Raw genomic sequence first — 14181 nt, 5'->3', positions numbered from 1 at the left:
ATGATATTGATACAACATGTGACAAAGTACCTGATTAATCTGCAGGGCCTCTTTGAACCAGTCAGAAGCTTCGTAGAAGTTTCCTTTGTCGCGAGCCATCGCTCCAAGACGCAAATAACCTGCAGGTCAAAAATGGAAGCAATTTGTCAGGGTACAAACACTTTTCTTCTTCTTGCTCTCACTTTTTATTGTATAATGCTGCATGCTTACAGTCCACATAGTTAGGATGCTCTCTCAGGATGTTTTTGTAAAGTTTCTCAGCTTCGTGGAATTCGCACATTGCCTCGTACAGGCGGGCCAGATTGTAGGAGGTGGTGACAGAAATGGCGTTGTAGTAATGCTCGTCATGCTCTCCTTCGGCTTTGGCCCGCTCGAGAGATGCAAGAAAGTATTTCTGTGGGAGAGAAGACGTGACCCATCCTTGAAATCCCACTGTTGTTAATGATAATTATACAGTGTTCTACATACTGCAGGACAACAGAGAAAACATATTTGAAATAAGCTGTACTGTATACTGAGAGCTACCTTGGCCTCTCCAAGGTTGCCCAGTCTGAAGTGAAGAGCCCCCAGGTTGTTGAGGATCTCGGGGGGAACGTCGGCCTGCACCTTCTCCTGCAGGATGCGGGTGGCTGTGCCGTACGCGGACAGCGCTCCCTGAATGTCAGTCTGCTCCAGGATCTGAGCCAGCTCGATCCACGCCTCCACATCGTCTGGGTACTGCTCTGTTACTTTCTTCAAATGACCCTGGGGAACAAACCGTGAAATATGAGCATTCAGCATCAACTGCTTTAATAACGCATATGACTGCAACTGCGATGAAATCATCTGTACAGAATACGTACTTTGGCGATGTCTCTCTTTTCCTGATCGTCAGATGTTGCGTAGAGAGACCCCAGAATTTTCATAGTTTCGTAGTTGTTGGGGTAGGCCTTTAAAACCTTCTCAAAGCACTGTGCCGCGTTCTCTTTGTCTCTTCGATACACATACATCTGTCCCAGGCCAAAGAATGGCAACACAAAGGTGGAGGAGGCAAACTGAGTGGCCTGGTAGTAATACTGAAACGCTTGGTCGTAGTCCTCCTGAAGAGAAAAGGAGACATCAGAGATGTAAAGTGACGCAGGGAACAAACAGTGTGCTGCCTCTGGATCAGTTAGGATCTTACCTGCACGTGAAATGAGCGAGCTAACTGGTAGCAGCTCTCCGCTTGCATGGCCTCGACCTCGGTGTTATGGAAAGCGTGGAGGGCCAGATGCTGCACTTTGCTGTAATCCTGATGATAAACGAAACCACAAGCAGGTGTGAATAAAAGTTAAATAAGGCTCTGGTTTGGATTTGTGTCAGTGGTTCAAGGACAACAAGAGTACCTTTTTGAAGAAGAAGTGGTTGGCGAGGTGGTTGAGCACCATGGGGTTGCTGGGGTCGATGGTGTAGGCCCGCGACAGGAGCTGCACTCCGTTCTTGATGGAATCTGCCTCCTTGTTGTTGAGCTCTAAAACCGCCAGACCGACGAGAGCTCCCACACACTTCGAGTTCAGCTCTAGGGCTCGACCAAAAGCCAAACGAGCCTTCTCCAGTTTGTTGAGTTTGACAAAGCAGTGGCCCATCCCCAGCCGTACCTCAGCTGGACAGAGACACAGGAACAAGACAGAAGAAAGGTGAGGAATGATCTGAAACACGTCTCTCTGTATGAGAAATGCAGTGATAGCAGTAGCAGGAGTTAAGAGCCTGGTCGATATGTGTGATATATTTATTTATCACAGATATCTGAGTTTGCAAATATGAAAAAAGGAATGTTTGACCAGCTGCAACTTTATGTTTACTTGAAACAATTAATCAATTATTCAATAGATTCAATATTCAGAAACAATTTTGATAATCTATTAATTATTTATGCCATTTATTACTTTTCTCCATTTAATTGCATTGTAAAATGGATATCTTCTAGTTACTTGAAGAAGCGACCTCCTGCTCTGGGATGACGTGCTGAGAATTTGTCGCCATTTTCTAATATTTTATAAATGATTGTGATAGATAATAATTATAATTATTATTTCCAGCCATATGTTTTACCTTTATTTATTTCATTCAAGTTAAGTGTTTGTGTTTTTTGTCATTTATAATTACTTACTGTAATCGACAGCAAAGTTTACTGTCAATTTTTAGACTCTAAGGGATCTTTGTCCAAGAAGTTTATTTTGTTTATGCTTTTTTTATACTCAGATATAAATATCTTGTATCAACCAGACTCTAGTAGTAGCAGTAGTCGTAAGTATAAATAATGCTGTAGTAGTAATAGAGGGTTCTGTTTCGAGGATATACAGGTAACATGTTTACCTGGGCAGCCAGGGTTCGTACGTAGAGCCTTTTTGTAATATGCCAGTGCTCCTCTGTAATCCTTTTTATTGAAGGAGATGCAGGCCTTACCTGTCGAACGACAACAGCGTCATTATTTGAGTGACTCAATCACAGTGGTCAAGAATAATATCTTATGTTTTTCTGTTCGGTTATCTTGCCAAGCAAAGCAGGGATGTTGTTGGTGGACTGATTGAGGACGAAGTGGAACTGAGCATCGGCCTGGTCCATCTTGTCTCCTTCCAGCAGGCAGAAACAGGCTCGTCCCAACAAATGGTTCTGAGTGAGCGGAAAGCATTTTATATTTATACTTAAACTGCAACATTAGTGGAGCCATAGCAGTTTTCTCTCATTATCACCCACACTGACAGACTTCTCCTTACCTGATCATACATGATGATCTTGTCTGCCATAGTATAGAGCAGCGTGGCCTGCGTGATGAGCTCTTTCTTGGCATCTTTGTTTTTCTCTTTACGTGCTTGCTGAACATAATACGCCGCCAGTGTGTCTAGACAAGTCATCTGGTCCTTCTCGTGGTCTCTGTAGTCGAGGTTTCCATCAATACGAGCGGCCTCTAACAGCTTGACGAAATCCTCCGTTTTGCCCTGTTTGTAATACTCCAACTGCAAAAGACAGAGCGTAAACTGTTACAACTGCGTACATTTCTTTACATGAATCAAGCTTAATATCTGGATTATGATAACAAAGTGTAACCACTGAATGTGTCAGCTCCATTGACTCACCGCCAAAGCGATCCATATGTGCAGCTGCGTATGCTCCTGCTTCAGGATACTGATGACCTCGTCTCCTTCTGGCAGCTGGTCGAAGTCGAGCTCGATAACCTGCATGAAACGATTTATTCAAGGCATTAAGCAGCGATGTCTGATAAAACTCATAAACTATGTGTCATTTCAGAGTGTTACGGATGAGGGTTAGACAATACAGTGATGCATACTGCGAGACAATATCAATTCATCAGCCGTCAGTATATGAGGCCACTGTGGGTGCAAAACACTGTGCACTGCTGCTTCAAGGTATTTGTGTATTTTTTTTTTATTTCTTTTGCATCAACACAATAAAGTACCTTATTCTGGAAGCTATTTAATTCACTGCATTAGCCAAAACTGTCCATGATCCAGTCTGGGTATTTTATCCATTAACAGTTTTTCCATTGATTTTGCAGAACAAACAACTCCAACACTGTCCTCTTCACTTGCAGTGATGAAGGCTTTTGTACCGTAACACTGTTATTAATCTCTGATTGCAAGTGAAAAGGACAGTGTGCAGTTGAGTCATTTGTTGTGTATTGTCGATGGTCTTCTCCTATTCACCTGTCGATCTACACCACTGATCGTACAGAAAACATACAATATCACATACACACTACACTGTCACTTAATTAGACACACTTATGCTTAAACTAACTTAAGTTTATCTAACTTAATAAACAGCCCTGCTGCAATAAATCCTACTTTAATGAAGGTAAAGTGTTTTAAAGAGGTGTTGATTCAACTTTATGGTCATGTTGGAGGCTGTAGTGCTGTTGAACTGTATTGTTATACTAAGGGTTATATCAACAGTCAACATATTATAAACATCTCTCTGTATAAAGCAATACATCTCAAGAGCACCAACAAATTACAGCCCTGCAGCTGTTTCAATACTTTGCCTTCTGAACTTCAAGTGATACCCGATGATGCTGTATAAAGTTATGACTGTCACTGCTGTAACTTAAAATGCCAAAGATATAATATGTTATGGGCTCTCATTTCATATTTTCAAGTTCTTAAACTAACAAGGACCTCTGTAAGAGCTGGATTCAGTGTGGACTGCTTCATTCAGAGCAGCAATGACAGAAAACATCTCAGTAACTTCCCTCGGAGCTTCAACTCACATTACTACAGACGTTAATAATGTTGGCGAACTTCTACACTTGCTGTATTAAACATTACTGGCCTTTAGCTTTCGCGTCCACCTGCACGTATGGACCACAACGCCGACTTCGCGTTGCATTAAATTCGCCGCTGTGTGTGCAGCCCATTAGCTAATGCTAGCCACAGTTAGCACACAGGGCTAACAGCACAGCGAGGTTTCACTGACAACAATAAATCTACTTCACACATTAAACCACTTCTACCTCATCCGTGTCCCGTAGAGGGATCTCGATAGAGCCCCGAGACATCTTGACTGAGGAAAAATCCACTTGAAGTTTAGATTTATTTAAAAAAAAAAAAAAACTATAAAAAATGTTGAGCCCGTTGTCTGGTGGTAGCTACTTCATGCTTCCGACAGGAAACAAACAGACGGACGGTGCAACTGGAAATCTGTCCGGTCAGTTCGATCGGCAGCCTGAAAGAGTTCCTCCAGGATTTCAAGACGGGATGCTCTTCGATGAAAACGCTGTAATAACAGCAATAAACAAAGGATGGGCACGAAAATGTATTTTTTTTATATTCAATATCAGTTTATTTACAAGCTAAACAACATGTTAGATAAAAGTTAAATATATAAAGAACCATCCACCAGTCTCAATAGCAATATTTTTTAATGTATTGAGAATAGCTTCTCTTGCCACACACTGACTGCACATTTAATCCCTACATTTGCTAAATTCAAAGTTAAAAATGTGGAAGAAAAGCTTGGCAGACTGATTGTGCATTTGATATGTTAAACCGGTGAATTTAAATTGAAATCCATTAACTGCATCATTGTCACAGACCTCTGCAGGGCAGCATTTTGGCAGGAGTGGGATGAGGTGGGGGAGGGAGGGAGGTGGGGGATGTCAGCTGGTTTTGATGTGAAGCAGTGCAAACAAGCATAAGAGCATCTTGAAGACTTCTTGTGCTTCCATCACAGTGAATCAGAGGAGGACTAGAAAAATACTAATGAAAATGAAAAGCTCCTAATTTAACATTTGATAATCTCGCTTTTCTTTACAGAGGAACTGGCCCGGACTGAGAAGTAAGAATTTATATTTATGACTTATTACTATTTTTAAAGTGATATTTGATGGTAAAGCCACTAATAGCCAAACAAAATAGGTTATAATTACGTTGTGCACAAGTTTGAAAGGAATATTGTATATTTAACACAGACAGAATACATTTTTAGTGATAAAGATTTGGTATGATCGACATTTGGTTTAGCTATTTTGAAAACATGTTATTCTTTTAACCCAGTGTTGCCATCATTATTGCCAATGAGAGCCAATTAACCTCATATCTGTCAATGTTGTATCACTGTGAGATGACTGTAGATTGATTTTAAGATTTATCTGAATTTCTATTGCGAGGTTTGGCCTCTATAAATAATAAGTGAAGACGTATTTGACGTTTATTAAAATGGCAGGTCATGTAGCAACGTGCTAGTCAGGGGAATTCAGGAGAAAGAAGCACAATGTCTAACAGCAATGACGGTAAGTTGCTTTACTTTGTTCTTTTATTAACGTATCAAACAAATATTTATTCAGTATACTAACTTGCTTTACACGTATACTTCCTGTGCATGAATGTACACTAACTTTTGTCCAACTCTACACGTTTAGTGTGGGAGTCACCCGGCTGTGGGACAAGAGATGAGGACAACAAAGACACAAGTGGATTCTCTGAACATGAACTACTTGACATCATGTATAATGCATGTAACACCTCCAGCACAGGTAAACAGGCTTATGTTGATTTCAACAAAGCAGATTTAAGTTATCATATGAACCCTAAATCATGGTTCCTGTGTCTCCCTCGTCTTGCAGGAGAGGTGTTGGCCTCCACCATCGTTCAGTACCTGCAGACCATGACAGCTCAGAGTCCGGAGCAGGACCGGCTGGCTTCCCTCCGACGGCTGCTTGACCCTGATTGTCAGGACCCACATGTGAGCAGAGAGAATTTCCACTCTACCATGAGGGGGTGGATCGCACAGTGCAGCCAGGACAGGTGAGACAAACCTGGATGTCATGTAGGGTTAGGGTTAAGCATCATGGACCTTGATTTAGTTACCGCCTTTATATTAAGTCACCACCTTTACATGGCTGAAAGGTAGTCGTGTAAATGTATTCCACTATGCTTAATTATCTGCAAAGCCAAAGGCATCTGCAGTGTTACATTTTTATAACAATCACATACAATTGTATAATGTTGTAAAATGCAGTCAGCCAGTTCATCAATTAAAGGACCAGTGTGTAAGATTTAGTGGCATTTAGTGGTGAATTTTCAGATTGCAGCTAACTGAACACTGATTGCGTCTGTATTTGACAACCTGAGAATGGGAATAGGCTGTGAAGTCAGTAGGAGAAACTACGGTGGCCACGAATCTCAAAAAACTCAAATGGCCCTATCTACAGCCAGAGTTTGGTTTGTCAGTTCTGAGCTATTGTAGAAACATGGCAGCCTCCATGGTGGAGATAAATACTGGCTCATTATCAAAATGTGTATATGACAAAACTATGTCTCTAATTGTGTGTGATAGGTGAATTATAACACTAATGAAAACATTACCTATGAACGATTATTTCCATTTCTGCTAAATCGTTCCTCCCTAAATGTCACTAGACCTTTAAATGTACTTTAAATGTTTTTAAATAGTTATTTTTTTATTTTAATAATACTGACCTAAATAATCAATTAATACCATCCTGATAATGGGTCGGATTTGGTCGGATTCCCCTTGAAATCAGACGAAGATGTGGTGATTGAGACACTACTGCTTTTTTTCCACAGGGGCCGCCAGAATCAACACAAAATGAAAGTTCCTTGTAGCTGCTTTAAGTAAAATTAATGGAGGACTTTTACTTCTAATGGAGTATTTTTATACTGTGTAATTGGTACTTTTACTTAAGTAAAAGATCTTAATACTTCTTTTGCTACTTCTCTTGAGGCAGCAGCAAGAGCGTCCATGTAGATTCTTCCTAGAAATGAAGGAAGGGAAGATGACCTGCAACAAACTTCTGTGTATTTAGAGCAGATAATGCACAATATGGATTTCTTTTCAGCCAATACAATAATCAATAATTACCTGATTCTCATGACAGACACCAATAAGATAACTGATAATTTAAAATTTTTGTATTTTAAAAGTAAGTTAATAACCTTTAGTTTTTACACACCTGACAGTAAGAAAGGCTAAGATGTAGTGAGCAAAGATGGATGATTTAATATTTAATAGCTCTGATCTAATCAAATCAGACATCACTATTGTCAACACAAGAAAAACAATCAAAAGTTCAGACTATTAAAATGTTCATTTATTTATTAGTGATTTTTTCCTAGTAAAGTATATAAAGAATTTCACAAACAAACTTTGGCTTTCATTGGCTGTAATTTAATTTAGCAAGATCATTTATAATAATATAAAATTCTCATTATCGGCCGATCATTTATCTGCCTCTATAATTATCATGCATCCCTAATTTAGAGTTAATTAAATTCCTTAATTTTATTTTAAGTTGATTTTAATTTTTCAAACACAGCAGGACATTTCCAGTTAAATTAATTTGTTTCCAACTAGTGTATTGTTGATTAAATTGATTAAAATGAGCTGTGGGAACTAATGACTCTTCCTCTGTTTCAGTACTGATGTGGATAGCAGTCATGTATCTTGGCCAGACTCCTCTAAAGTGCCTGCAAACGGTAGGCTGTCACTGTTTTGTTCAGACTTCTGAGAAGTGTCTTATTTACTTAATTCACTGAACCGGATTTCCTCTCAGGGCTGGATTTCTCATCTTCCCAAAGCAAAGCTGCGTCCTCAGAAAGCCACCAGTGTTCCTGGTCAGTTGCTTTACTCCTTTAATCACTGCATGTGTGTTGTCATACTTCACCACTAACTGTTTGTTTGGCTTCAGTGATGAAAAAGACCTGTTAGGCACAGTGGCCGAACTGAAGCACGCTCATCGCAAGCTGAGTGAGCAGAACAGCAGCCTGCTGAGGACGGTGGCTCAGTGTGAAGACATAAACCTGCAGCTCACTCTGGAGATCACTGAGTTGCGAGCAAAGCTGGCCAGGTGAAGATTTACTGTTTCTCTAATTTAACTCCAGTATGAAGGATTATACTGTCAATCCACACAAAAGCACATTATTATCTCGTTTGTTTTAATGATCAACTCAGAACTCAGAACCGACTCAGAAGTACAGTTTAATTCCAACTGGAAGCACAGTTTCAACGCAACCTGACTCAGATGACTTACAAGTGACATGTCTCTGCTTCACACACATCTTTTAGCTAGTTAACAAGGCAGTTATCAGAGCTAGAAGCTTGAATGAAAAAAGTGAAAAGGCAGGTTCAAACCTAGCCAATACTAATAAAGATTGACTGTGTAAAGCAGGAGTAGACTTAGAAATACGTGTTCATTTTACCATACAAAAGACTGGCTATCACACCTTTTATGCCTTTTTAGACTTTACGTTGCTTAATGAAAGTGTCACTTCTCCCAATTTTGGATTTAAACAATCTTATGTTTTTTGGGTGTGTGCAGTGCTCAGCGGTCAGCAGTGAGAACCAGATCCTTGACAGAAGAACTGGAGGAGACCCGTCGGGCGTTTAAAGAAGCCCAAGAGAGAGCCAGCCGCAGCCAGACCAGCTGCACCAAACTGGTACATCGTGAACTCAACTGTCTCTCATTGACGTTACTTTCTATGTTGAGTTCATTTTTCTAATGCAACTACATATTTACGTTTAAATCTTTTTACCTTTTCAGGCCAATGAGGTTGAATGCCTGAAGGTTCACATAAGGAGGCTTGAAGACAAGGTAATGTAGATCTGTAATGTCAGTCGAAATGTGAACACTAAAGTTTATGTTCTTTTTTTTCATATAATAAAATTGTGTCCACACAGAATGAAAAACTCAGCTTTGAAAGGACGTGTTCTGAAGACAGCATCAACAAACTGAGGAAGATCAACGCTGAGTTGAGGGTAGGAACAGATCAGTAAAACATGCTTGTTTTTGTCCCTGCATTATGAGTTTGAATTTGAGTAAAACATCTAAAATGTTCACAGGCCGAACTTGAGGAAACCCTGGTTATGTTGACGCTGAGAGACAGAGAAATCACAAAGGTTGGTCTATCTGGGTATTTTCATCAGAAAAAAAAGAATCTGTTCACATTTTTATTTTGTTTCTCAACTTTATTTGTTTATGTTATGTTTCCACACAGAAAGACATTCTTATGGATAAGATGAAGAGCTCTCATGTGGAGAATCACAACATGATCGAGGTATGTTTGACGCTTTGTCACAAAGCAGAGATGGCACTTTGAATTTGAATCTTTGGTAAAATGGAATGATATAGAGTAAGATATATAGAGTAAAAAAGTAAAGAAAATATAGTGTGTAATTACAGTGCATCATTTTAAATCATGAATTTCAAATGCAATGTGATAAGGCTAATTTTAAAGTGATGACTGAAGTATCACAGCAATCAGCCTCATAATAAAATTTAAATTTAATTTAAATATGTTACATCTTGCATGTGTTTAGACTTTATTAAATAGTTTTGAATTTACATTTTAGCTGTTACTTAACTCTGTTCTGGTGTTGCAGGGTCTGCAGTCAGAACTGATGAGGTTACAGGAACATTCACGCCAAGTTCTTTTGAGGTAATCTTAATAAATGGCACAGATGGAACATTGCACTGGCTGGCTGCACCTTTTCTCAAAAGGCTTCTCCTTCTACTCCTACAATCTACTGTGGGTTGGATTGAACCTCATTTATACGTCTATTTGGATAAACACATATTTAAATCTACATTAATATCCTAATTACTAATAACACAAATAAATGTACTGTATTCCCCTGACTCCAGCAGTTTAGCATTGCAGTGCAGGGACTCCCAAGAGATAGATAGAAGAAGAACAATCAAAATCAAAGCAAAAGAAGCAGAGACTTTTGTCTCCAGAATGGGTTAAACTCCACAAACACTGGAGCCTACATTTCCCATAATGCAACTCAATAGCATATTTCATAAGACTCTCTCTCTGCATCCTAAACACCCAATAGTTTAAAACCACACACTTCAACTTTTCTAATATAGGTTTTCTGTTTGAAAGTACTGCCCTGATGATAATAATCAGGGTAGGGGTGTCCCTTTAACAGAGGGATGTGTCAGCTATTATAGTTATGTAAGAAACTTAAAGGTCCAGTGTGTAAGGGTAAGGCGAGTTTGTTGCAGTCTGCAACTACACTGCAGGATGCCACTACATCCTACACACTGGTCCTTTAAATATTTTAAAGAAACCTTTTTGACTATTTCCAAGAAAGAAAATTGATTGGAAGCTAGTGAACAGGATAAGATTATGATTTATAAAATATCTTTTTGTGTATGAAATGCCATCTCATCTGCTGGTTTCTGACAGGTATGACAGAAACTGTATCAGCCCTCAGAGTCTCTACAGTCGAGATCCTCCAAACCACCGCTCTCTGCAGAGTGAGATGCAAGATATGCAGCCGGTAGGAAATGCTCGTTGTCCACCTCCAGGTCATTTTTTCACGGTGCTGAGTTTCATGTTGTCTTTTTTGTCTGCAGCAGCATCACAGAGCTCTGGACGACATCAGCCTCCCATCCCTGCACACGTACAGTGATGATATTCAGAGCATCATCCACAGGATCAAATCTGCAGAAATAGCTCATTTTCTGCACAATAAGTATCCTGAGAGGGTGAGGAGTGAGGAAACAGAGGACAATAATTGTAACACGCAGTAACATGTATTTATATAAATCTGTCTTATCTCTCTTGTGTCTTCTCTCAGACACAGGACTCTGCTCCTGTAGAAACACAGGAGAGGCCTTTTCCTCACCGCCAGCAGCAACAGGCAAGCATCAAGCAGCAGCTTGTCAATGTGTATGTGAGTTTTTTACCTCCTTTTCTCCTGTTATGGTAATAGACTATATTTGGTTGATGTTAGTCTCTGTTCTGACAAGCTTCCTCCAGCTAATAAAATGGGTGTCTGGTTGTGACAGCGTATTTATGGGCATCTCCATTACGCAACCCATAGGAGTTACTATCGTGTCTGTGTTAGACCCTATCAGGGATAAGTGCAGTTTTAGTACCCCTTGGTAACTACAGACTTAACAGTGTGTAAAGGAGATGTTTATAAAGCTGTGGTGGTGGTTTCAGGCTGCAAGAGCTGGAGCTACACAAGTGTGTGTGGGAGGAGAAAGGGGAGAAGGTGGAGGAGCGCTGGAGATCAAAAGGGGAGCAAAAGGAGCAAAAGCAAAGCCAGACTCAGAACCAGGAGTCCAAGAAGGTGGCTGTGGTGAACTGGTGGAAAGCCCGCAGCGTAGAGGGGGCTAAGGCTCGGACAAAAGAAACCAAATCAGTCCAGGAGCTCTCTGAGACACAAGCAAAGCTCCAGCAAGCAGAGCAGACGATCACTGATATGAGGGAGCAGGTCTGCCACCTGCAAGCCTCTCTAAGATCTGCACAGGAGTGTGTTGCCGAGCCAAAGAACACCAGTGGAGTTCTTCATATTGACAAGGGGACCAACACTGAGAGAGGGGAACAAGACAGAGCTGTGGGGAAGGTTGTGAAGGATCAGAGGGATGCAGCAGTGTCCACAGAGATTACAGGTGGAGCAGCCCCAGAACAGGAGCAAACCCAGCTTCAGGTGACTGCAGACGGCCTTCTGGCGACCCTTAGAAGGATGGAGGTGATGGTCAGCAGCGCCCTGGAGACTGCCGAGCAGGTGAGAGAAAGTGAGCAGAGGGTGAGCCAGGTGAGAGTGAGGATGGAGAGCATCACCCAGAGGGTGGAGGAAGCTCTGGACAGAGCAGCCCACACTGACGAACAGCTCAACGTTCTGGAGGCCAGAATCACAGAACAAGCTCCAACTCAGGTCTGTGTTAAAAATCAGTGTTTGCTTTACAGTTGAGTAAGAAAATTGTAATTTTTTTAAATGATCTTGATTGCTTAAAGGTCACAATGGTTAGTTCTGTAGTATGTTCATAATAAGTATGGATGTTCATTTTGGTAAAATATGCATAAATACTGTGGAAAACAAAGCAAATTACAAAACAATATTTTGTCATGAAGAGCTCATAAACACAATCTGCCAGAATAAATCATGCTGGTATTAAAGGTTCTGAGTTGAGGTTATGACATTACTTGCACTCTTAAGACACAACTTGTCTCTGCACTCCAACACTTGATAAAAAGAGTGTGTGTATACACTTTACATTTAACAAATCCTTTTGACATCATGCAATGATTAATCTTGCCTTTGTGAAAGATACAAAAAATAGCATAAAGGCTTTAATAAGCCACATTACCTTTAAACTTGCAGAGATATAAACTTAAACTGCACCATGGCACAAATTCTTTCATTTGTTTCATTTTTATAATTTTAATGGCCTTAGGACGTAAAACTTTTTTAAAAGTATTTAAAAAGAAAATAGCAAAGTCATAAGTCATAGAACCTTAAAATTGTAGTTGTAGTAGAAGTAGTTGCACTAGTATTAAGGAAATAATAGTGATTTCATATTTTTTACATAATAAAATGTCTACACATGAAGTTGATTTGTTATCTCTCTTAACATCTCATATGTAAGTCTCCAGGGCCCAGTCTGCCATCTGATCCTGGAACAGACGCAGCAGGCTTTACGGCTGAGTCCGATGTGGAGCCTGAAGACGGAGACAGAACGGAGAGTCCTCCTCTATCTCCTGTAATCCCAGAAGTCTGTGAGCCTCCACAGCTACCCATGAATGGTATGATGGCTGCGTTACAGAAATATAGCTTCAGTGTTATCGTGGTTATGGGGTACACTGTAAGACACAGATGAATTAAAGCAACTTCCTTCTCGAATGGTAATCCCTGAGGGTGTCTGAAAATAGGCACAGCAGATATTTACATTGCACAAAACAGCTGGTGCAGTGAGGAGGAAGAGAGCATAAGCTCTAAGGGAGTGTATGTTATCTATCAAAGGGGGCCATGAGGAAAATTAAGGAGGCCAGAAATATTTTTTTAAGTAAACACAGCAAGGGTCAAGTATTTTTGCTACATCACATTTTAATTGATAATTGAATAATTATTTTTTTTGAATTGGTAGGGCTAAATCAATGTTTTTGTGAGTCATTGTTTTCGCTTCTCAGTGCCTGTGGTTCAGCCCATTTTACAGTTACGTCTGAACGGTTCTTAAGTGCTTTGAGGAAGTTTATATAAAGACGCTGAGAAATCTGAGATCTGTAGTTCACAAAGTACACACTGCAGGCTTTTAGGTGCATTACAGTAGGGATTTAATAAAAGCTAAACAATTGAAATGTGAATAAAAGAAAATACTTTCTTAAAAGGAATTCGAAAAACTCGTTGCACATTTAGTTTGACTGCGTAACGTGGTGAGCCCTGTGACCTTATGAGGTGCAGATTTTGTTATATTCAGACAGAGCCAGGCTAGCTGTTTCCCCCTGTTTCCAGTGTTTAGGCTAAGCTAAGTGCAGACATGAGAGTGTTGCCAGTCTTATAGAAATAAGTGTATTTAAGATCAAATGGGATTTTTCTTTGAAACAACATTGACTTTTACTTACTACAAAAAAAGGGAAGACACACAATCTTAAGTGTCATCACATATTTTCCAATACTAATCATTCTTCAGTACGTTTTCAGTCACTTTTCTTCCAAACCTAGTCAGGAAAGGTCATGGCAAAAATTTCCGAATTCTCCTTCCGTAAGAAAATGTCCTTTGATGGCTCAGAGGGCCAAGTCCTATTTGTTTGTGATGTAGCCTAGAGCAGAGTTTAGAGCATGTTAAGGTTGCTGAGAACCAGTGGGTGGCCTCAAGGGGGGAAATTATATTTTAAATGAACAGACAGCAGTTGCCTCCATGTCCACTTGTTTGTTTATTTTATAGCCTTC

General features: G+C 40.1%; 2 protein-coding genes across 2 annotated transcripts in view; one reads left to right on the top strand and one right to left on the bottom strand.

Moving 5' to 3' along the window:
- The window catches only part of ctr9 (CTR9 homolog, Paf1/RNA polymerase II complex component), a 10180-nt gene extending 5530 nt beyond the window's left edge, over positions 1–4650 (bottom strand). Inside the window, exons 1-11 of the mRNA XM_035682314.1 lie at positions 4490–4650; positions 3096–3194; positions 2736–2975; positions 2514–2631; positions 2335–2424; positions 1365–1621; positions 1163–1270; positions 843–1079; positions 526–744; positions 211–394; positions 31–119 (exon numbers count right to left, since the gene is read on the bottom strand). Of these exons, the coding sequence (XP_035538207.1) occupies positions 31–119; positions 211–394; positions 526–744; positions 843–1079; positions 1163–1270; positions 1365–1621; positions 2335–2424; positions 2514–2631; positions 2736–2975; positions 3096–3194; positions 4490–4534 (1686 nt within the window). The 5' untranslated portion in view covers positions 4535–4650. The remainder of the gene's footprint in view (positions 1–30; positions 120–210; positions 395–525; positions 745–842; positions 1080–1162; positions 1271–1364; positions 1622–2334; positions 2425–2513; positions 2632–2735; positions 2976–3095; positions 3195–4489) is intronic.
- A 1098-nt stretch (positions 4651–5748) lies between these two features.
- The window catches only part of mrvi1 (murine retrovirus integration site 1 homolog), a 31377-nt gene continuing 22944 nt past the window's right edge, over positions 5749–14181 (top strand). Inside the window, exons 1-15 of the mRNA XM_035652040.1 lie at positions 5749–5767; positions 5897–6010; positions 6101–6281; positions 8186–8344; positions 8816–8933; positions 9038–9088; positions 9175–9252; positions 9337–9393; positions 9492–9551; positions 9877–9932; positions 10689–10782; positions 10859–10990; positions 11083–11174; positions 11451–12168; positions 12881–13037. Of these exons, the coding sequence (XP_035507933.1) occupies positions 5749–5767; positions 5897–6010; positions 6101–6281; positions 8186–8344; positions 8816–8933; positions 9038–9088; positions 9175–9252; positions 9337–9393; positions 9492–9551; positions 9877–9932; positions 10689–10782; positions 10859–10990; positions 11083–11174; positions 11451–12168; positions 12881–13037 (2086 nt within the window). The remainder of the gene's footprint in view (positions 5768–5896; positions 6011–6100; positions 6282–8185; positions 8345–8815; positions 8934–9037; positions 9089–9174; positions 9253–9336; positions 9394–9491; positions 9552–9876; positions 9933–10688; positions 10783–10858; positions 10991–11082; positions 11175–11450; positions 12169–12880; positions 13038–14181) is intronic.

This window comes from Morone saxatilis, unplaced genomic scaffold (genome assembly GCF_004916995.1).
Source record: "Morone saxatilis isolate NCDOM2014 unplaced genomic scaffold, NCSU_SB_2.0 Contig11, whole genome shotgun sequence".
Classification (NCBI taxonomy): Eukaryota; Metazoa; Chordata; class Actinopteri; family Moronidae; genus Morone; species Morone saxatilis.
The sequence above is the reverse complement of the archived record's forward strand: the minus strand, read 5'-3'. Positions and strand labels throughout refer to the sequence as shown.